This window comes from Typopeltis vanoorti, chromosome 4 (assembly GCF_054136105.1).
Source record: "Typopeltis vanoorti isolate ZY-2024b chromosome 4, IOZ_Tvanoo_1.0, whole genome shotgun sequence".
In the NCBI taxonomy this organism is placed as follows: domain Eukaryota; kingdom Metazoa; phylum Arthropoda; class Arachnida; order Uropygi; family Thelyphonidae; genus Typopeltis; species Typopeltis vanoorti.
This window is the reverse complement of record NC_143552.1, coordinates 91356230-91379728: the sequence shown is the minus strand read 5'-3', so window position 1 is coordinate 91379728 and position 23499 is coordinate 91356230. Positions and strand designations below refer to the sequence as shown.

The window sequence follows — 23499 nt, the reverse complement described above, 5'->3', positions numbered from 1 at the left end:
AATTAACTGGGGAAAGGACAGATGCAGATTAACAAAGATGGTTTCAGGATTGTACAATGTCAGTTATGAGGATTGGCTGAGGGAATGTGGACTGCAGAGTTCGCTGAATAGAAGGAGAGTTGATATGATCGAGACTTTTAGACTGTTGAGAGGCAGTTACAGGGTGAAACCAAGCAAAAGAACACTAGGGAGTTCTTTTGCTTGGTGGAAGTGGGAAGGAGCGATGACAAGGGGCCATTCCTGGAAGTTACAAAAGGAAGCTGTGAGCAAGAGGTTGAGGAGTGGTTTCTTTGCGTGGAGGGTGGTTGAACCGTGGAATGCATTTGCCTGAGAGAATGGTGAGAGCAAGAACGGTCAATGAGTTCAAGGAGTGGTATGATAGACTTTGTGTTTCCTAAGAAGGACCTCCCACGATGAGTCACTTGACTCCATGGAGGCCTGAATAATAATAAAAAAAAGAAACCATACATACTATCGAAAAAAATCTTTGCATGATGGACTATTTTGGATTGCAGGTTCAAATCCAACACTTCAAAATACATTAGGATATTCTAAATTAATTTCAGGTGGAAAATAAAATTTGAATTGGTTAAACAGTTCAATGGAAAATTGGTCCTTAACGGTCAATAATTTCACTACCTGGAATCCCAGTAATTAATGTGTGACCCCCAGTATTTTCTTTTATATGCATTCCACGCATAAAAGGTTGTAAAATTATAACACATTAGTACCATGAAATGAATGTCTGGTATTAGATAAATCTATGAATCCTGCTCTAGACACTAAACATGGGTACTTTTTCAAACCAAATATGGTGGGTGGTGTTTTTATACCCAGAGCTATAACTAGCTTTTCATGGGCTGTGCAAGATTTTATTTTTGGCCTCCCTTTTTTTGGAAAAATAAATAAAAAAAACAAATACTATAGAAACAGATCGGTTCATTTTTAACTTTAACCAAAAACGTTAGGGAATTGACCCCCCACAGTGACAAAATTTAAAATTTGAAAATAAAAATATAATACTGATTATTTTTTGATACCCCATTTCAGGCCTCCTTTGTCTTGGGTCTATGCATCTGTTGCACTTGCCTAGTTACGGCACTGCTTATACCAGCAATGAAAATCATTATCACCTAAAAGACACTCATAAGCATCTATGCCACAATGATGTTTGAACTCACAACCTATAAAACAGTGAAAACGATATTCCATTAAGGAACCAGGATGGCAAATTATGGATCCCTATCTTGATTCACAACAGATTTCTTTGACTAAATTAACCACTTCTATATATATACAATGCAATGGTTTGTAGAAATTTATGCAGCAACTGATGATATTTCCAAAGCATTTGATCAAAACTCTATACAGGTCTGTAGAAAAATTACCTGAAAACCTATCCATAGTTTTGCTGATGATGGCACATTTAATTCTTCCTCAGAAAAATCAACACTGATCTTCAATAGGATTATGACAACCTAATCAATTTCATCAATAACAAAACACAGTAGTTTTTTGCAAATAAGATATCGCTCTCTTTGTCACTCCTTATTTTTGATAATACTGTGCTCAGATCATTTTTCAACTTTCTTTTTTAGAGTCACATCTCAACCACATGCCTATTCTTACACAATTACACTGCATCCAGAGCCTTCAAAACATTTGGTGCCTATTTCCACTCAAGACATAACTTTTCATCTGACTTACGTACAGAATCGTAAGTCAAGTCAGTCAAGCCAGCTTCCCATTGTGTCTTAGTATATGGTCCTGTTTCATTCTTCAAAAATACTCCTGGCACAAGGTGTCTTCAGGCAACCTCCATATCCAAACATGTCCATCAGACTATAAGCACACATAGCATGACCACTTCACAATGATTTCCACAGTGCACATTCTGTGTGCCTTGGCTTAATCAATAATGATCTACAGCTCTTCCATGAAAATGTATAGCATGTAATCAACAATAAGTGTCATAAAAATGGATTTACTAGTGGCTATTCACATCTCCGAACATGATTCACTATTGTAATCCTACCAGTTGTATCTTGGGCATAGTGTCTCTTGCAGACTTCTGTTTAATCAGTCTATTATCATATGTGGACTTGTGAATACTTATTTGCTATGCAGTAACATGTACACATTTTTTCAAAATGGATACCACAGAAAGAGAAGTAACTCTGCAGCATTAAACCACCAATTCCCAGCACTAAGCTACATGTATACTCATAATTTAGCATATGTGATCATAATAACTAAATGTCAGGTTACAAACCTCTATATAGCATAGTCACATCAATGTTTCTGAAACCAAATCTAAGTGTACGTGTACCACCCACGATATTTGGCTGAATAGCATACAAGTTCTCTTAAGATGGTTTCAGATTTCAGTTGGATTCATCCTTAATTTATGCCTTAAATTCTGATCTCCCTACTATTCAATAGGATGAAGATAAGATAACCTTCTAAAATTTCAATGCTATCAAAACACAATCCTATATAATTTTCCACAAGAAAGATCCTGCATTACTTCCCTTTCCTTTTGTAACATTCATATCAAACCAAATTTCCCTTCTTGGTCTGACCTGCACCTCCTGCCATTCCTGACACAAACATCTCAGCCATAGCTTCTGCAGCAACCAAAATATCTATACAAGGCACTACTTTTCAACTATAAAACTGCAAAAATTGTGTTCCTTATACATTTGAGGAGATGCATCCAAAGCTCTAATAGCGCTGCTTGATGCTATTCAGAAGAAAACAAGTGATTAATTGATGAGCCCTCTCTTGCAAAATCTCTCCAGTCCTCTCTCTCTCTCTCTCACAAACATTTAGTTTCTGCCATGCCGCTTTGAACAAACAAATGTTGGCCAACATCATTTACCATTACCCTCCTAACTTACTGAACCATCTTCTACTCAACTTTCATTCCATATAGCTATGTTCTTTGGAACAGCCTCCCTCACCATCATCCCTAAAGACTTTGCTTTCAGCATCCCACATCTAACCTCTTACCCACACTCATCACTGATGAGTGTGGGTAACAGGGTGTATTTGGCAGATCAAATTTATACATATATAAAATTGGATTTTTCTTTTAGATAAAACAGGAGTTTCTCTTGGAATTTAACAAGTAGCACTATTGCTTAGGCCAGTGGCGGTCGGTGAAAATTTTAAGTGGGGGTGCTGCATATACAAAATTAAAAAAATAATAAAAAATTCTTTTTTTTCCTAATCAGTAACCAATTTATTAATAAATAAATTTAGATATTAAAAAATTGCTTTATTAAAAATATTTCACCCTCACCACGAACAAACACCGATAATAAAAGTTTTGTATCTCACAGAAATAACGCGTGCAAGCATACGATACACTGCCCAAAAGAGCAGTGTCAAGCGTAAATGAATATTGGCGGGTCTACAGTACCGGCAACTGGCATGATCATTCTCACACTGGTTAAAAAATTGCAGTGTATTTGTTTCGTGTAACCATAATTGAAAAAATATAATTCTTTTCATATTTTCAACAGTGACACTCGTCATAATTCAGCCTTGTATCTATAATAAATAAATAATTATATGTTATTTTAACAAAATAAAATAAGATTTGCAAAAAATAATTCACCCCTTTACATCTCACAGAAATAACATGTGCAAGCATACGATACACTTCCCAAAGAGCAGTGTCAGATTCACTAGTTACGTGCAATGAGAAGCGCAAATGAATATCGGCGAGTCTGGCTGCAATTGGTTGAATGTGATAATTCCATCATTGCGTTAGATCGCAGTGTATTTGTTTCGTAATCTAAACTGTTGATCGAACAATTCCAATTATTAACTATTCAATCAATGTCGAAACATAAGCTGTTTCGACACTGATTGAATTGATTGATTGTAACCTTTAACATGTTGTATTGCATTTATATAATGTTGTAAGCATTGTTATTATTTATAAACACAAACAAAATTTAATTTTTTCATTTTTTCCTTGAGGATGCTGCAGTGTCGCAGTGCTTATGTACGGGCCACTACTGGCTTAGGCTTATAATCAAATAAGGTGAAAAATTTTACTAAATAGTTTGATTAATAATAGTTTACACTCATATGAAAGTTGCATAATGCTGTACTACCTAAAAAAAAATTAATACTCAGAATAATAGAATGCTACAATATCATTTCATTAAAACTTTTCCTGAAATATTATATAATGCTCTGTACCTAGTATGTTTCCCCAGCTCATATCAAGCCATTGTTTTCTAGTACAATACATGGTGTACTAGTATTCCTGTCTGCATTAATGTTCCAGTAAACAGGTAAAATCTGATCAATCTGAATGTCACCAAGGTTCCCAATGATTGGAAGCAATTTGAAAACCTCTTTGGGAACTAACAAAACAAATGTTGGCAGTGGAATTATAATTGTCTAGTAAACATAAGTTAAATTTCAGCAAACAAGAACAACTGTTAAGATTTATCCTGGACACTTTGTGCTAATTCTCTAAAAATATATTATTACATTAAGAATTTCAAGGGATAAAGTGAAATTAATTTATGATACGAAAATTTAGTAAAAAAAAAAAAAAGTCAGGGAGTATTCAAACAAATTTATGGAAGGAAAATATACTGTGCTCAGATCTGTACTGTTAGATGAAGAAAAAAATTAAGGTGTAAGAAAATAACAAAAAAAATAAGAGGAGTGCTTATATATTACTTAAAACTATGAAGATAGGAGATTGGGAGGGAAAAAATTAAATATTATTCAGTTTTAAAAATGATTAATTACTGGATAAAAAATGTAGACTTTATCACTCTCCTTTTTTTAAAAAAAAAATATCAATCATATATATAAGAGGAAGAAAAACATATAGCACATTAGTGTCGTATGTAGAGGTTCAACTTGGAGTTGGAAAAGAAAAAATCCATCAGCATTCCATCTAAAAACATGAAATAATACCAATCTACAAAGATTATGCTGTGCTCTCACATTTTTTACATGTAAGAACATTTAAAGATATTTCAAATCAACAATCAAAGAAGGCAAATAAGATTAGTTAGAGGAAAAATTATTATTGGAGAAAAGAAGACAACTAATCAGAGAAGGGGAAAAAAATACAGTAGGAGTTACAGAAATGGAGTCAACAGACTCATTGTGGAAAGTCCACTCTCAACCAGCAATATGTCAATCATAATGAACTTTGAAGTTATTTAATAGTTATTTAAAACAGAACAGAATAAATAAAAAAGACAAATAATGATACATTATTAGCCAACATAAAATTATACCAAGAAGAAATTGCAAAAAAAAAAAAAAAAAAATTATACAATCAAAGAAATAACATGAATGAAAATAGAAATCAACAAATAAATAATATACAAGAAACTCTTAATCTAATCATTATAGAAAAGGCACATAAGATTGCAAAATAAAAAGATATAGATAAAATTCTCTCAGAGAAAACAAACAAAAAAAAAACCATCTAAAGAAGACAACTAATTGGAGAAGGGGAGAAAATGTAGAAGATATGCAAATAACAATCAGAAAAATATTAAAGAAAATAAAATGAAACAAGAAACAATAGCAACAAAAATATGTAAGTGCTATATGAAACAATGTCACAATAAAGAAATTATACTGCACTAGTAGATGATCAAAGAAAAATATTACAGAAGATAAAATGATACAAGGTGGCTGGGCTTTTGGCAAAATAAAAAAAAAATCCAGTGCAGTAAAATAAAACCAAAAAAATAGAGCCAAACTCTTCAGCAAGTGCATCATCCTGGTTATGATATATGGATGACCAATAATCAAACAAATACTGTACAGAATGAGGAAAACCGTGTGCATTATGAAGAGAGAGCATGCTAAACATCAGACTGCAAGACAAAATAAGGACTGAAGATATAAGAAAATAAACAAAAGTGTTAGATATAGGGGGAAGAATTTTAAAATTAAAATGGAGATGGGCAGGACATTTTGCACAGATGAAAACTGATAGATGGACAAAGACAATCACATCCATATGAAGGAAGATGAATGCTTAGATGACCAGAGAGAAGTGAAAGAATGATCTAGAGTTGGGAAATGTTAGCATCAACAAACCTCCAACATAGAAAGATGGAAACAAAAATAATAAGCCTATAACTAAAAATGGTTATAAAAAGGGCTTGAAAGATTCTTCAGAAACTGAATTCAGTTTTCTGACTTCTTCAGAAAACTGAAGAAGTCATTCGATATTAATTTTAAAAATATTCAATTTAAGGAGCAGAGACTAAACAATTAACAAGGAACTTGGCTGGCCATGTAACTAGGATGAAAGCTGAGAGATGGATAATCCTCACTGTAATCTGAATTTCCAGAGAGAGCAAAAAATCCTGAGAAAAACAGGAAGAGTTGGTAAAACAAGATCGCATGAATTGTGTGAAATAAATGAATGAAGACAGTCTGCATGTGTGTGTGTGTGTGTGTGAGAGAGAGAGAGAGAAATTATGAGAAGCCCTTTAATACAGTAGTGAGACATAACAGACAGATACAAAGCACATAATATACTATTGGTCCAGTTGTGGTCAAACTGCAACTATATATACAGAAAGATATTGAGGTGAAATCTGTACACCATAAATGAAGTGCCGGCTTCAATTATAACTCCAACAAGAGTTATGCCAGTGCTAACACAATCCTAAAGACAATAAAAGTATCTCAGCTCAAGGACTTGATTGATAACTAGATTCACAGCTGGAAACATTAATGGTATGTTCAAATATGAAAAACTAGATGGTACAAAGAATTTTCACTAGCAGATATGGTATGCAAGTGTCCATAATTAGTAAATATTTTTTTATTCTAGTTTTCTTAACTAATACTCAAATTTCTTTTGTTGAGCCTTTCTGCTACTGTAATATATAAAAAGAAGAGTCCCCTCCTCTTTTGTCCTTTTAAAAGGTATTTTGGGCTTTCTAATCCAGCAAATTTTTGACTCTGAGCTAAAATAGGAACAACAGCTTAGTCTTTCTTACTTGTTTGTTATGTTTGTCATAGTTCTTATTTCATGAAATGATTTGATCAATAAAGGGCATGGCAAAACATGTCCTGCATTAAACAATATTAAGAATATCATCTACTGCAGTCAACAGTGTTGGAAGGTAAATTCTCTCTTCCACCATGCCCAACTTGGTTTTGTCCTGAGCAAGTGACTGTTACATTCCCTGCAAAGTATTATTTTCCCATGCACACATGTTTTACTGGCTGCTTTCCGAACAGTGAGAAACAAAAAAGGAGAAACTTTTTTTTAAAAATCTCAAATCTTTGAAATAAAAAAGGCTACTAGATTACCCTTTGGATTGTAGTGGCCAGGGAACTTCCCCAATCATGTTCCCTAAGAGTTATGCTACTCCATACAAATTCCTAAAAATATTATTTACAAACACTGCCTGGAGTGAAGATTCATCCAAGGAGATAACAATCAGAAAAAAATCCTTCTGAGAAAATATTACTATTATTATTATTATTACATGACACCTCCAGAGAGTCCAAGGACTCATTGTGGGAGGGCACTCTACTCTACTTCCATAAATACATCACACCCTCTCCACTACTTCTTAATTCTCCTACTATGACACTACTACCATCAACGCCATCTACTGCGTAGGGTTTGTCAGTTTTTAAAAACCAGGTTTAAAAACCGGTTTTTTTTTGGATAAATTGTAAAATTCGAAAACCATTTTTAAATTTAAAAAGTTGATTTTAGATACTAGAAATAATATGTAAAAATTAATTATTTAATTAAAAATGTTAACATTTTGACTTGAAACCAATGTATATGTTACAAGTGAGGAATTGGAAGATGACGTAGAGTGAATATGACTATGACGAAGATTTTTTAAATTCTCTTGATCTAGATAACGACTGTGGATTCCCTATGCTGTTTGACAATTACAAACAATCAATTTCCCAAATTAGAAAAATTTGCAAATTTTTTAGAAAATCTGCCGTAAGAGATAGCATCCTTCAGAATTGTGTAAAACAAGAAAAATGAAAGAAATTAACTCTGATTCTTGGCTGCCAAACGAGATAGAATAGTTTAGAGGCTATGATTGAAAGATTTATAACATTAAAAGAATGTGTTGTTTTAGCTTTGAATGATATTGCTGCTTCTCATATGTGGAATGAACCTCAATATCCAAAATCATGGAGTTTCTTAAAGTGTTGGGCAGCGAGATGCCAATTTATTAACAAGTGAAGGCTTTGACATATTTGGTCCACACAGTTAGCCGAGTTGCTATGCACTTCACAACCACATGCCTGGGAAAGGAGTGTCCCAGGTTTAATCCACATCGCCAACGTGAAAAGCTTAAGGATCATTCTCAGCCATAGCCAAGTTAGCCGGTCTTGGGCGTGGACAGCAGGGTTTTTCTCTCGTTTATCTGAGGTTCTTTCATCCTGCAAGCAGGCAAACTGGCCCCATGAAAACATGCATCTACAGACATGGGATACACCAGGAGGCATAGGGCTAACCACCTTATCCTCAAGTTATGGCTGCGAAGTTCAAGAATACTTGGAAAGGTCATGGGCACTTAAGTGCCTGTTAGGACCACTAATAGGATAGGAAGGCATATTTGAATTTCTGTTAAATGAACTAAAAAATTTAAAGACTGAAATTACTTCCAAATTATTAAATGCTTTAGAAGTACAAATTCAAGAAAGAAGACAAGTTGGATTGGTATATTTAAACCCTTTGCTATATTTAAAAATCCATAAAACATTTCAACAAAGAAATCTAGTGTTGAAAGTGTTTCCACTTGGTTATACTATAAATTAAAGATACCAAGAAATTTTGTACTTTGTTTAATCCTTTATCCAAGTGTAAGCAAATACGTTCGCGCCTGAACTATTTTCAGGAATGGGGCAACTCGTGGTAAGTGTATGACTTCACATCATTGCCTTAGTATCCTATAATGCAAAGCATATATCCATACAGGTATGTATAATGTTATGCATTATGGGAAGGGTCACTACCCAAACCTGTTTCAACCTTTACTGAGGTCTCATCAGTGGGAGCCAGACCTAGAGGTGATACCAAGGTTGACAATATATTGACAATATGACAATATATAATGAAGTAATGCAGAGGTCATATTTTTACATATGAGTTGCCAAAAGGTGTCACACCTTATTATTAAAATACTCTGGATTAGAGATTAGATGAGACATCAATAAAGGTCGAAGCCGGTCTGGGTAGTGACCCTTCCCATAATGCATAGCATTATACATACCCATAAGGATATGTGCTTTGCATTATGGGATACTAAGGCAAGTGATGTGATGTCATACACCTTTACCACGAGTTGCCCCAGTCCTGAAAAAAGTTCAGACGCAAACTTGTTTGCTTATGCCTGGATAAAGAATTAAACCAAGTATATAATTTCTTCGTATCGTTAAAGAAATCTAGTGAATTTCCACTAGCTTCAAAACTCGATATTATTAAGTTATCTGGAAATATATTGTCCAAAACAGGGATTCTCAACCTATTCCAGTGCCGTACCACTATTTAATTCAGGATATTAGATGTACCAGTAAGCAAATTTATTCTGGAAAAGTGGGATTTGTTGGTCCCAGGGGCAAAATAAGCATTTCTCTATAATACTAGTGATTTATTTAGTTATTTTTTATTTTATTCAGATATTTATTAGAGAAATTGTTATTCTTTGAATCTATTCAATGGATTGTTCTGTAAAATGAGCAATTTTTAAAAATTAAAATAATAATGAGTGAATATACATAAACAAATTTTGACAAAACACATATTCCTTATAATGGTGCTCCAGTTCTCAAATAAACTTACAATTTGTACAAACTATAAATGTAACATATTTTTATTTACAGAACTCACATTCTTGTTTCAGTGTGAAGGTTGTGCTTGTTTAGCTAAACACAGCTTCTTAATGTCTGGTTTCAATTGACATAATTTGAGTCTTAAATCGGGTTCAACATTCAACTTATTCCTGTACTTGTGGTGGATATAAATGAGAGAAGAAAACCCACATTCACAAAAGTAAGTAGTTGCAAACACCAACAGAAATTTTACAGCTCTTTCTGAGATCATTGGATATTCATTTCTTCTTGCCAACCAGAAGTCTGTTAAATCCATCCTCTTGATTGTTTGCCTGAGACTTCCGTCGCAGGAGAGCTTGATCAGTTCTTTCTCAGAAGGAGTTAACGTTTCTGGTAAGGTGTCATCAATGGAAAACGGCTCTCTAATTCAAAATTCTGAAGCCAGGTTTCCAGGGACGTAGTCCTTGAAATCTGTGATAAGACTACAAAGATGTTTCTTTATATTCACTGCCAGTTCATTATGAAGAATTTCATTCTATGTTAAAAAAGCATCCAACAATGGCAAGGAACACGTGCTTCCAGTATCGATTTCTTTAACAATGAAGCCAAGTTTTTTCCGAAGAGCCACAGTTTTATCCTGTACCAAGAATAAGGAAGTACGCGTACCATGCAAGCTCGTGTTCAGCTGGTTGAGGTGGCAAAATAAATCTGCCAGGTAAGTCAACCGGGCAAGCCACAGTTCATCAGTGAAATAATTCAAGTCTGAGTCTGAGGATTTGTCAAAGAGAAAAATCTGCACTTTTGAACGAAGTTCAAACAAGTGGTTCAATACGTTTCCCTTCGACAGCCACCTAACTTCAGTGTGAAGTAAAAGAGAATCATGTTCAGCACCCATTTCATTGCACAGAATGGAAAATAGTCATGAATTCATAGCTCTGGACTTAATGAAATTAACAATTCTCACACTTTCATTCAAACCGTCGTCAGAGCAACAGGCATATTTCTTGTGGCTAAAGCCTCAAGATGAATGCTACAATGCACAAATTTTGCTTTTGGAGCTACTTCTTTAATTTTTGAAACAATGTCACTGTGTTTCCCAACCATTACATGTGCTCCATCAGAACAAACACCAACACATTTATTCCACTCTATTTCATTTTCATAAATTCGTCTAATTTTGAAAATATTTCATTTGAGGTTGTTCGAGCAGGCAGTGGTTCACAAAACAAGAACTCTTCCTTCAGTGTTTTCCCATCTATAAATCTTATATACATAAGAAGATGGGCCATGCGGGTAATGTCAGTAGTTTCATCCAATTGTATGGGGAAATATTTACTAGCCTGAACTTTTTCTATTAACCGCTTCTTAACATTTGAAGACAAATCTGAAATTTTTTGTTATATGGTGTCACGGATAATGGAATCATTTCAAATTGTTTAGCTGCCTTTACCCAAAAAATTATTCTAACCATATCTGTAGCTGCTGATAATATTAATGACTCTCTGATCATGTGAGGGTTTTCTGCCTTAGCTATTCTTAAACTGTAATAAATTTACTTTAATCCTTTATTTAAGTGTGAGCAAACAAAGTTTGCACCTGAAAATATCTTCAGGACTGGGGTAAGGTAGTACAACACCCGGCAACTCGTAGCCAAGGTGGACCAAGCTAACATCACTCCTATCTCAGTATCTCCCATAATGCAAAACACATCTCTTTGCAGATATGTATAATGTTATGCATTAAGGGAAGGTCACTACCCAGACTAGTTTCGACCTTTATTGAGGTCTCTTCAGTGGGAGCCAGGCTCAGAAGTGGAGATACCAGGCAGAAGCAATGGCGAGGTCATCTTTACCTATAGGAGTTGCCCACTGAAGAGACCTCAATAAAGTGAAACCAAGTGAAAAATAAACTTTCAATATTCTTAAACTGACTTCATAAGATGCCTCCAGAGCCTTTGTGTTATATCCTGAAAAGAGGATATTTGTTTTTTCCTTGCTGACAAATTGGGCAGTTTTCTCTGGAAATATTCCAAAGGTTTGTGTTTTAAATCGCCATGCTTGGTTTCAAAATGACGTTTAAGGGACGGCTTCATTGAATGTTTTGATGGCATTTTATAACAAATCACACACTGGGGGGAACAGGTGCGGTTTCTTCCCCAATATACGTGAAACCATATGATAAATAACTAAGATTTTATTTATCAGTGAATCTTCCATCATTGTGTTGTGCTGTACGATGTCCTCCGTCGGTTGGTTAGGATTCGAAGTAGTGGCTTCTGGCAGAGAAGAAATGTTTCCCCCACTTACACTCATTTCTCCCTTCAATCTTTTTTAGGACCCCACTCGTTAACCACTTATTCATATTCCTGTTTCTATCCTCTGGCACAAACTACATATAAATATAACAATTTCACAAATAAAGTCTCACAATCAAAGACAATAATCTAATGCTACTACTTTCTTAACTGTAACTGATACTCGCAGCTAAACAAACGACAATGGACAAACTGCTTCCCATCGTTATCCGATCAAATATATTTGAGTAACTTTCTGTCATTGTCATTTATACTAATTAATACTTATTAAATTAAAATTTTACTTCCGTATTATTTTTGTATATTATTATACAAAAGTTTTTAATGATAATGTAAAATCTAATTGTTTTCATTTAGTTGCATGAAATATTTTAAGTAGAACTGTTAAATATTTGTGCATACATTTTTAATTCTCAACTCATGTTGCGAGTAAAAAAATATGTTAATTTACCCTTTTATTTTATATCTGTTTTTGTACCACCCGGCAGTGGTACGCGTGCCATAGATTGAGAATCCCTGGTCTAGAATATATCCAAATTCTTGTGCAGAAACACATTCCGATGATGAATATATCGAAGAAGAAGAAACTATTAATCAGGGCAATGCTCTAAAAGAAGCCATGGAAAAATCAATTCAGAGGTTTCTTGAGGAACCTGAAGAAATAATGTTAAATCCGAAGAAACTGAAGGCCGAATTTTTAGTATTTGAGGCAACCAATAAAAGAACAAAGAATTTAGATTTATTATTTGATACCCTGAAAACGATAAAACCAAGTTCAGTAGCCAGTATTTTCTATCAGGCAATTTTGTATCTAGAATAAGAACAAAATTAAGTAATCATTCAGTGGACATTTTATGTTTTTTGAAATCACATTTCTTGAAGAAAAATACTAAATGAAATAAAAACTTATAATTTATAATATTTTGTATGGGTTTTAGTTCATTTTTTTTTTTGTTTTGTATGGAGTATATTTTATTTTGTTATATTTTTGTAGTTCCATAAATATTATATAAACTGAAAAATTACACGGATTTCAATTTCAGTTTTTTTTTTAATTTGGTTTTGTATGGAGTATATTTTACTTTGTTATATTTTTGTAGTTCCATAAATATTAAATGAACTGAAAAATTTTTAAATAAGTATAAATTTTTTTTATTGTTTTAATTATATATATATAATTTTTTGTAAAAATTTGAAAACCGGTTTTTTCAAAAGTTAATTTTTGTATCAACTCTACTACTGCCCATCATTACCAACAACAGTATTTTTTATCTGTAAATTGAATGTTCTGAAGGCTGATTTGTCTGTAGGCAGGATGAAAAACCCTGCTACCTCATATGAGATTGGCTAACTCACCTTCAGTCACACCTCACCTTAAAATGATTCAATGCCTGTGCACTTATCACCTCATCTGGCAATACACTCTATTCACTAATCTCTATGCAAAAAAAAAAAAAAAAAAAAAAAAAAAAAAAAAAAGCATATCTCACTTGTAATCATATGCACCACACCTTTATACAATTTCCAAGAATCACCTCTTGCCTTTCCCTCTGAAATATCCTTTTGAAATAACCAAAGAATCTATCTGGGAAGCTCCTTTTAACAATTCATGTCTCAAAAATATCACTCCTCTCCCTATTAATTACCAAACCCTTAATATACATTCCTCACTTTGTCATCAATATTCCACATTTTATCTGCCTCTCAGCCTTTTATCAGAGCCTTTTATTCATTCATATCATTCTTAATGGTCTGACTAACTTTGCATTATCTGAAAATAGTTTATTATCCACTTTCAATATCATTTAACATTGACAGTTTGGTTGGAGTGAGCAGCCAGCCTGGCTGGCTGAGTGGTTAGCATATCTGCTCTCCAGCCAAAAGGCTGCGGGTTCAAATCCTGCTGTGGGCATGGATGTTTGTGATTGTTTGTGGAAATACTGGTGGTGGTGGTCGGCAGTAGATAGTGCTGGTGTAGTTGTGGTCAGTTGGTGGATTGAGTGGTGGAGACAGAGTTGTAGAGCAGGTGCCCTCCCTCGATGAGTCTTTGGACTCTCTAGTGTCATGTAATAATAATACAGAATTTTTTTTCTCTACCCAATCCTGTATCCTATTTCTAACCGATCTCTTCAAAACTTCAACCACTTTACAAATGCAAAACAGGTCTGTAGTTCGATACATTGTTCTGCTTTCACCCTAATGCAACGGAATAATCTGGTCTTCTTTCCACACAATGGCAACCTTCTAGATTCGAGACTGTTTTTAAACAACCAAGTTAATAACAATGGCAATTGATTGGCACATGCTTTTACAACATGTGATTGGATTACATGGGATCTCACCACCTTATTCACATAATTAAGATTAATCATCATGATTACTTGATAATAATAATAATAATAATAATACAGAATTTTTTTTCTCTACCCAATCCTGTATCCTATTTCTAACCGATCTCTTCAAAACTTCAACCACTTTACAAATGCAAACAGGTCTGTAGTTCGATACATTGTTCTGCTTTCACCCTAATGCAATGGAATAATCTGGTCTTCTTTCCACTCAATGGCAACCTTCTAGATTCGAGACTGTTTTTAAACAACCAAGTTAATAACAATGGCAATTCATTGGCACATTCTTTTACAACATGTGATTGGATTACATGGGATCTCACCACCTTATTCACATAATTAAGATTAATCATCATGATTACTTGATTATTAAGATTATTTAATTAATAAGAAAATGACTTGGTCAGGTACAAACTTAGGGCAGGTCTGAAGGCCCAAAGGTTGCGGCCCCATCACTAAACTAGGTTGCAGATGGCCAGCAGCCAACCCAGCCAAATCTTTTCTTACTCCAATGTCTCAGGAAAGAAGTAACTAGACTGTCACTTTGGAAAACGGCTCAGAGACAGGTTAACGGATATGAGCAGGATAAAGAAAGGAAAAAGAATGAAAATAAACAAAAATATCTGGAATGTTGCTACTTGGAATGTCAGGAGTATCCATCACAAATATCAACATCTAGACAAAACTAAAAGAATATCAAATTAGAAGTAATAACAGATACAAAGAAAAAACAGAAAAGTTCAGATGAAACAGATAATAAAGAGCTATCCTCCTACAGTCATTTTTTCCTCTTGGTAATCACATGAAGGAAAAATTCCCTCCAATTTTTCTTCTATGCTTTTTTTGTTTACTAAAGAGATGGTGACATAGAGATACTGAAGTTATCCTTAATTTTTTGAAATTGGTAGGCAATCACGCTGTTCTTTCATCATTGCCACATCAGTGCAATAGTATACTACTACAATCTTGTGTTCCAAATATTACCTGAAATTGTGCATTCAATGCAGGTCATCTGTCATAGCCCAGAAAGCTACTAAGGCAAAGCATAGAGATGGCAAGTTTGAGGATGGCAAAATTGTATATCAACCATAAAAACAACGTTTTATTTTTTTATTTTCTTTCTTTCTTTTTTTTTTTTCAATTTAGATATTTCCTTAAATTTAGTGGTAGAATATAACCTAGCAACAGTCCAGATTGCATGCTTCATTTTACGAAGTTTTCGAGTTTAAAACTAACTTCTTCCTGGATAAAACCTATTTACTTATTCCAGAGATCGATTAAATCGGAACTGTGTATAAAAAAAAAATAATAATTTAAAAAAATCTAGAAAAAATTCTTTCTATTCAGTGAACAGAATCGAACTTCCGCCTATCTAGCATTTATGTTACCATTAATGCAGGGAATTACACACAATCTTAAAGCAAAATAAGACTCTTGTTAAAGGGATTCATATCAAAGTTCATTCTCAGAATTGTACTGTGATTTCTTTAATACCTGGGACTGAATATCCCCAAACTAATTCCAGGTAGGTATACGGAAAAGTTAATCCTTATTATTGCCATAAAATGATGTGCTATTTCATGAGTCGTGAATCACGCCTGCTCATGTGGTGGTGCAATATCGAATAACTTTTCCAACAAAGTGTTCGGTGGTTCGACAAGTTCGACATTCTTTTGCAGTTTCATTATTTCCCCCTTACCATTCGTAAAACCAAAGTTTTCAAAAACGAAAAGCTCGTTTACATAAGGTGACGTGACATTGTAGCTTTGAACTACATGAAGAATTGGGTTATTTGCCAGTTTAGTTTGTGTATATAGACAAGTGCATATGAACGCACTTATCTATACACACAATTGGGGAAATTTCCACGGGCACCGATGTCAGAAGGGCGCCAGTGAAAGGATATTTTACTAATTACCGAAATGGTCACACTAAAAAATAAAAGCGGGTAGCTACCAATTCGCCAAGGGCATCAAAAATAGCTACGCTTCTCTGTAGGATTTCATTGCATTCCTTACAATACTGCGCCGAACTAAATAATTATCAATATATGCGACTACTCCGTTCACCTGAATTTGAATATGAGAATCACACACACACATACACACAAACAAACATACATACATACATACATACATACATATATATATATATATATATATATATATATATATATATATATATATATATATATATATTCAAATTACGAATTTAATATTCAAATAACGAAAGTTTCTTATCACACTTCATACTACATCACCATCAAAGCGAAATGTGAAGAGCTGCTTAAAGTCGAATCGAAAATTATTTTGATACACGAAAAATTCGTCCCCGTGAATGACTTTTAATTAATAATAATAGCTTTTATCAGTACGTATTCTATACAGGCCTAAGAACGCTAACGAGCGAGGAAGACTTTTAAACACAAATGAACATGCTTCATGATTAGAGGGAGCCAAATCTGGGGTATTGAATTGGGTTGATGTTCCGACAATTCATAGTGCAAATCCCTTAATTTTCCCATTGCCAAAATACCTTTGTGGACAGGTGCATTGTTCTGATGAAAGATGATTTGATTTTTTTTTCTTCTGCAAACTGGGTCTCTTCTCACGAATTTTTCCGTGAGAAAAAATTCGTGAATTTTTTAGCGCTGAACAACCAGCTCCTGTCCACTGTTTTGACTGCTGTTTAGATTCTGGTGTGTAATGGTGAATGCAAGTCTCATCCATTAGTAAGAAAGCGACACACAAAATCAGTTTTATTCTTGTTAAAACGCTCCAAGCACTGTTCAGAGATTTTCATGAGAGTGCATTTTTGATCTGCTATGAGGAAGTGTGGCACCCATCTTGCACAAAGCTTTTTCATTTGCAATTCTTCATGCAAAATATATCCTACACGTTCTTTTGACATGCATATAGTCTCAGCAATTTCACGCACTTTGACTCGCCAGTCATCCAATACCATATCGTGCACTTGATCAATAATTTCTGGTGTGTTACACTTTTTGGACGTCCTTCACGTGGATCATCTTCAAGGCTGGTACGGCCAAGTTTAATCTCGGCAGCCCATTTCTTAATTGTCGAAAACAAAGGAGAAGAGTGCCCATAAACTTTTATGAACTTCGAATAAATTTCTTTTGGCGTGAAACCTTCTTTTACAAAGAATTTTATAACCGCAAGATACTCAATTTTATCCATTTCAAGGAATACAGACAACACTTTTGCTTCAGACAGCTGTATAAAACAAATCTTGATAGAATGATTTGCAATTTCACATGGATGCTTATGACAGATGTACCAACTTAGAAAAAAAAAAAAGTGTGCCGACAGTGTTGCCATCTGTTGTCGAGGTCGAGAACTTTTCAGATCACCCATGTATATATCTACTCTATAATATAAAATGATAAGCCTTTTTGTAACGTTTTTGTGTCACGTTTTTTGTCAAGTTATTTGAAATGTTTTGAAACTTAGGGGCCGGTTCTCAGGAACTTAGGAGAACCGATCTACCAGTCCGGAACTCGGGGGAATTGGGCGCCGGGAAGAGAAAGCCCCCCTTTCGAATCTTCAAAATTCGAGTCATCTGAATTCAAGGAGAACTGGCCTACCAGTCCGGAACTCGGGAGTTGGGCGCCGGGGGAATCCCCCTTCCGAGTCTTCAAAATTCGAGTCATCAGAATTCAAGGGGAACCGGATTACCAGTCCAGAACTTGGGGAGTTGGGCGCCGTAGGCGTCAAGACCCCCCCTAGTATATATATATATATATATATATATATATATATATATATTTTTTTTTTTTTTTTTTTAACCAGCTCTTCATTCCGCAATGATGTTGAGGTAGTATAGAGTGTGAAAAGAAACTTTCGTTATTTGAATATTAATACGGTGACGGATACACACTTATACGAATTCGTATTACAGTTTTTCTACACTGCCTACTTCACTGATTACACAACTTGACTAATAAAAAAGTGATCAAGTAAAACTGAAACCATCAGCAATGCACATACGCACAACCCTACCTCGCAAAGAAACTTTACTGCTGTGGTTATACTGGTCTATATTTATAAATTTAATGTTAGTTTATTCCTTATGCTCTAAGCAATGTAGAAAAACTATGTAATAAAAGATCGCCTAAATAATTCCTAAGAGATGAAAAAAAAAAAAAAAAAAACTGACTTATTGAGATGCACTGATCTCCCTCTCTAAAATGTTTTCCTTTGACGCCTGCACAACGTCTCAAGGAAGAAACAGATTTGAGTAGATAAGTAGCTTCTTGCAATACAGTCCAGCAAAATTTCTTGCGGTTACAAAGTCTTAAAAATCCATAATAATTATTTATTATAATTAAAGCATTATTATTATTATTATTATTATTATTATTATTATTATTATTATCATCATCATCATCTTCATCAGAATCATCTGAGATCTCCAGGGAGTCAAGGACTCATCGAGGGAGGTTATACATCATCTAACCTCGCTTTCATACCTACTCTTAAACTCATTCATACAAGATGCACACTGTTCCACTAACTACTCTGTGAGGGGGTGGGGGTGAATCTAGCTTTTATCAGTAACTGCGAACAAACTTAACTTCCAAGGATTCCCCCGTGTTCATTGCCTACCTTCCATATAAGGAAAAATTTCATCAGACGATATCCTATAACAATTCAAAAGTTTATAAACCTCTATCAATCTGTCCACATAATCTCCATTCCATAATTCCGAAATCTTTGTAACTTTTTTGCACTCTTTCCACAGCTTCTTTATCCCCTTGGACCCCAAATCTGCGCACAGTAGATTTGGGGTCCAAGGCCTTGTAAATAAAGATGCAAAATGACTTCCTTATCCTTACATGTCAAGTTTCGCTTCATATCGCAATTATCCTCTGAGATGTATCTGCAACTTTTGCTATGTGACCTTTGACCTTCAAATTCCGATCCACCATCACGCAAAGATCCCTAGCCTCATCAGTTTTTTGTATAACTCCGATAATATAATATGCCTTGGGAAATCTCGTCATGCCAAAATGCATAACTACATTTACTAATATAACACTGAACTGGTAGCTAGCATCGTTTGCCCAAATATCCAGCCTATTCAAATCATTCTGTAAGTATTGGATCAATAACATCCCTGATTGCCCTGCCTATCTTTGCCTCATCAGCAAACAATTGAACATATCCTGTTAGATTTTTCCTAACGTCATTAATGTATAGATTGAACAATGGTGCAACACTGATCCCCGTGTACATCACTGATCATCTTAATCTGGTAGATTAAGGTGTTCACACCCACCGTATACCACTGATACCCACCTGTAAACCACCCACTTATCCAAGTCAAGAGTTTATCCCAAACTCATATTATCCGGTTTATGCAATAGCCTTTCATATGATAGCCTATTAAATGCCTCAGCCGTAACTTTATTATAAAATATAAGCAAACTGCTGAAACATCACCTGCCTTTAGTAAAGCAATGCCGTTGTTTTCAGTGTATAGCTTGCTGTCAACCTAATTCTGTATGCCAGTTCTTACCAACTTCTCTAAAATATTGCTCCAGAGATACCGATAGGTAGGTAGTTAGATAAATCGGTTTTTGCATCACCTTTGTACAACGGAACTATCATAATTATTTCCATTTCTGTGGTATCTTTCAGAAGCTGAGATACAAGTTACACAAACATATCAAATGTGCAGTTCATTCAACTGAACATTCATTTAACATATGCGCTGATATTCCCTATCATTACTGCTGTCTTATCCTGTTATGCAAAAGTTCTTCAACCTCATTCTCGTGGACCTCTGTCTCTTAATCCTATGTGATAGCACTGTAAGCCATGTTAAAAACACGATGTATATTGTGTATGTAACATGGTTTATGGAATAATCTCATCCGATTCTGACATAAGAGTACCATCTGCATTCGGTAAAGTTATTCTTCCACATTCATTGTTTGTTTTCTACTAAAATTCTTTTGGATTGTATTTAACCGGCACATAGCCAAGTTCTTTTCATACTCCAATTTAATTTTCCGCACCTCATAATTTTTCTGGCCTGGGCTTTATATATATATATATTTCATAACTCCTCTCACTCGTATTCCCACGATACTCCCTCCTCTTTTATCCTCTTTTATGGTTCTCTTGTTTAATAAGGTTGTACATTCATTTCACTTCCACCCTATTTGTTCTTCGAACTCTAGGAATACATTCAGATAATATCTCATTTAAGCACTTTTTCAAAAGATTCCCATGCAATGCTGATATATTTCCCATCCAGGAACTGATACCATGGGACCAAAGATAGTATTCTCCTGAGTTTGTCCAGAATATCCAGATTTGTAATTCAGTATGTAACCTATCTTAATTGGAACGCCTATATAATTAGTTACTTCCTAGATCACCGTCATCAACTGGTGATAGAATAGCCATCTTCTTAACTAAGACTCCTGACTATGATTAAACTCTGACCTCGAGTTCCTTCTTTCACATGCTACTTGAGAAAGTTGTCTCGCAACAACTCAAATTCTCCTTCATCCTTATCATGAGATTTCTCTTCTACTTAATAAATGTTTGGATAATTTTAGTTACTCATAATGATTAATTATTTAGTATCCATGATATTAATCTGGCAGAGCACGCCACTGTCCCCCAGCAACTGAAATGCCAAATCAATACCCCCACCATATATTTCATCTTGTTAGCTTCCATTTCACACCAGATAGCCTTAAACTACTGCTACATGGGACATTATTATTGCTTTCAAGCATTTCTACCCTAACTAGACTCAAGTCATCTGATATCACTGGTAGCAGCCCCCCCCCCCCAACACACACATCCTATCTGTTCTATCATTTAAAAAAAATACTGTACCCTTTGCACTCGATCCTAGTTACAACAACCGACTCTGATAGCCAGGTTTCACTAATGCCAAATCCTAGGCCACAACGTATTCAACAAACTCAAAAAATTATGGTGATATTACGATTATAATATGTTTTTGCGTCGCAAATGAACAAATATAAGTTTGAAACAAAAGCAACCGATTATATACTTAACGCATAAAATTAACATTCCGACTGGAAGAAATTGATATAATGCTACTGTAATCACAATGTTGTCGTACTTGGTGCGACAGATCAGAACTAACTCTGAAAGCAATGAGAGAGAAAGAGAGAGAGAGAGAGTTAAAAGAAAAAGAATTGAGAAAGCGCGTGTAACAACTGCAGTACTTTTAATGTTCTAAGGATTGTAACTATGATATTCCTACCTTCTGCTGCTTTTTTCGAGGTTGTTCGACTGTTATAGTTTTCTTAATGATCCGTGTTGATTTTTCTGCAGGTTCTCTTCTTGGAGATGATCGTATTTGCTCACTACGGCCAGTCGTCTGTCGAGTAATGCGTTCCGTACTTGTTTGTAAATGCGGTTCTCCCAATTCTGAAGTGCTAGTCACGCTTTCTGAGACCGTCTTATGCTCTCCACGACTTGAGGAAGTCGTCTGGCGAATAACACGAGAAGTATGAACAGTGCGCGTACCACTTCGGATATCGGAGGTTTTGGAAACTTTCTCCGATTCCTCGGCTGTAGAATGAGCACGAGTTTGGAAGACAGCTTGCAACATGGGATCGTCTGGACTTACGGTTTCCACCGTTCTTCTTATTATTTGCCTGGACGGCACCTCGCGACTTTCGCGAGTTACCCTGACAACACGCTGAGAAGAATGCATCTTTCTATGGATGCAAGATTCACTCCATACCACTGAAACGGCAGTAACAGAGCCGAGGAGGATCGCTACGATAACACTAATAACAAAAGTATGAAACCAATAAAGAGAACAAACACAATCGAAATCTTCTGTTTGGGTAAGCCTATCTTTAATTTCACCGATTACGCAATCGTTGCCACCATTCAGGATAGTCCCACCAACCAAGTATAAGATCGGTGCTATTAGCAATGCTGCTCCCGCAACAAGCAGCACGATTCTGAAGATCGTTCGTGCCTTTACTTTGGATAGAACCCATGTCATCCCGCCCTCTGGTTAAATATGCACACCGCCCTTTGCCTTTCCTGGACTTGCTTGACAACTTCAGGGTTCTTGGCCTATCTTAACCACCATTCAGTCCGTGTCAGCAGACAGGACGGGACCAGTTAACCGGCTCTTGAAAACACGTGTAGCAACTCCTGCCGCAAATCGTCCCACGCAGTGAATGACGACGCTCGAAACGATGGGAAAACAATAACAGCTGGTGGTGTTAGAGCAAAGTCAAACAGAACTAATACAGTCGGTTTGCTAGCAAGATAAGGCTGTGGTCTTCTGCGAGTTTCAAAGTATTTTAATGGATCAGATCTGAAGTCTGGAATACTGAATGATGATAGCTCATAATCTCAGTGAATCCCCACATAATCCCTGCAGTTTCCAGACTGCCGCAGTATGTACATATGACACTGGGGAAATGCCACTCCGTCTGCACGGCTCGTCGATATTCTGTCACCACCACACCCGTACACGTTCAGTATCGTCGCCTTCCGCAATGAAAGTCGCCCTCTATGAAGTCGTCGATACCGCAGAGGTCTGCGCGGAGAAGTATTTTATCTAAAACAAACTTTAATACCGCCAATAGCTCCACGGCGTAGCTGCCAAATCCACATAAATTTCTTGTGACTGAATGGGACGATAATCTCTCCCGGCTCTGCTGACATTGCTAGGCTAAACCATAAAAGCAGATACATTAGTAAATTTTCTCGATCGCAAATCTTATCCACGTGAATTATAGATGGCACAGTTCGCTATCATGTTACCGACAGCGCACGAGCAGGAAAGGGTTCAAAGGTAAAACAAATGATGAAAGTGAAAATTGCAAAACTTTTGCATATGAAGTAATTTACGTTAGAAATGCACTTATTTAGGCTAAGTAATTAATATTCGAATATAGCATTTTTATACATCAAAAACAATGCACAAATTTATTTGTAGACAGAGCTAATGATATATCCCTTCCTCTTCGGTAGC

General features: G+C 35.3%; 1 protein-coding gene across 1 annotated transcript in view; it reads right to left on the bottom strand.

The window, feature by feature from the left end:
* Positions 1–22515, bottom strand: part of LOC150107495 (uncharacterized) — a 1121546-nt gene extending 1099031 nt beyond the window's left edge. Inside the window, exon 1 of the mRNA XM_090392112.1 lies at positions 21760–22515. Coding sequence (XP_090248238.1) covers positions 21760–22515 — 756 coding nt within the window. The remainder of the gene's footprint in view (positions 1–21759) is intronic.
* Between the last annotated feature and the right edge of the window lie 984 nt (positions 22516–23499).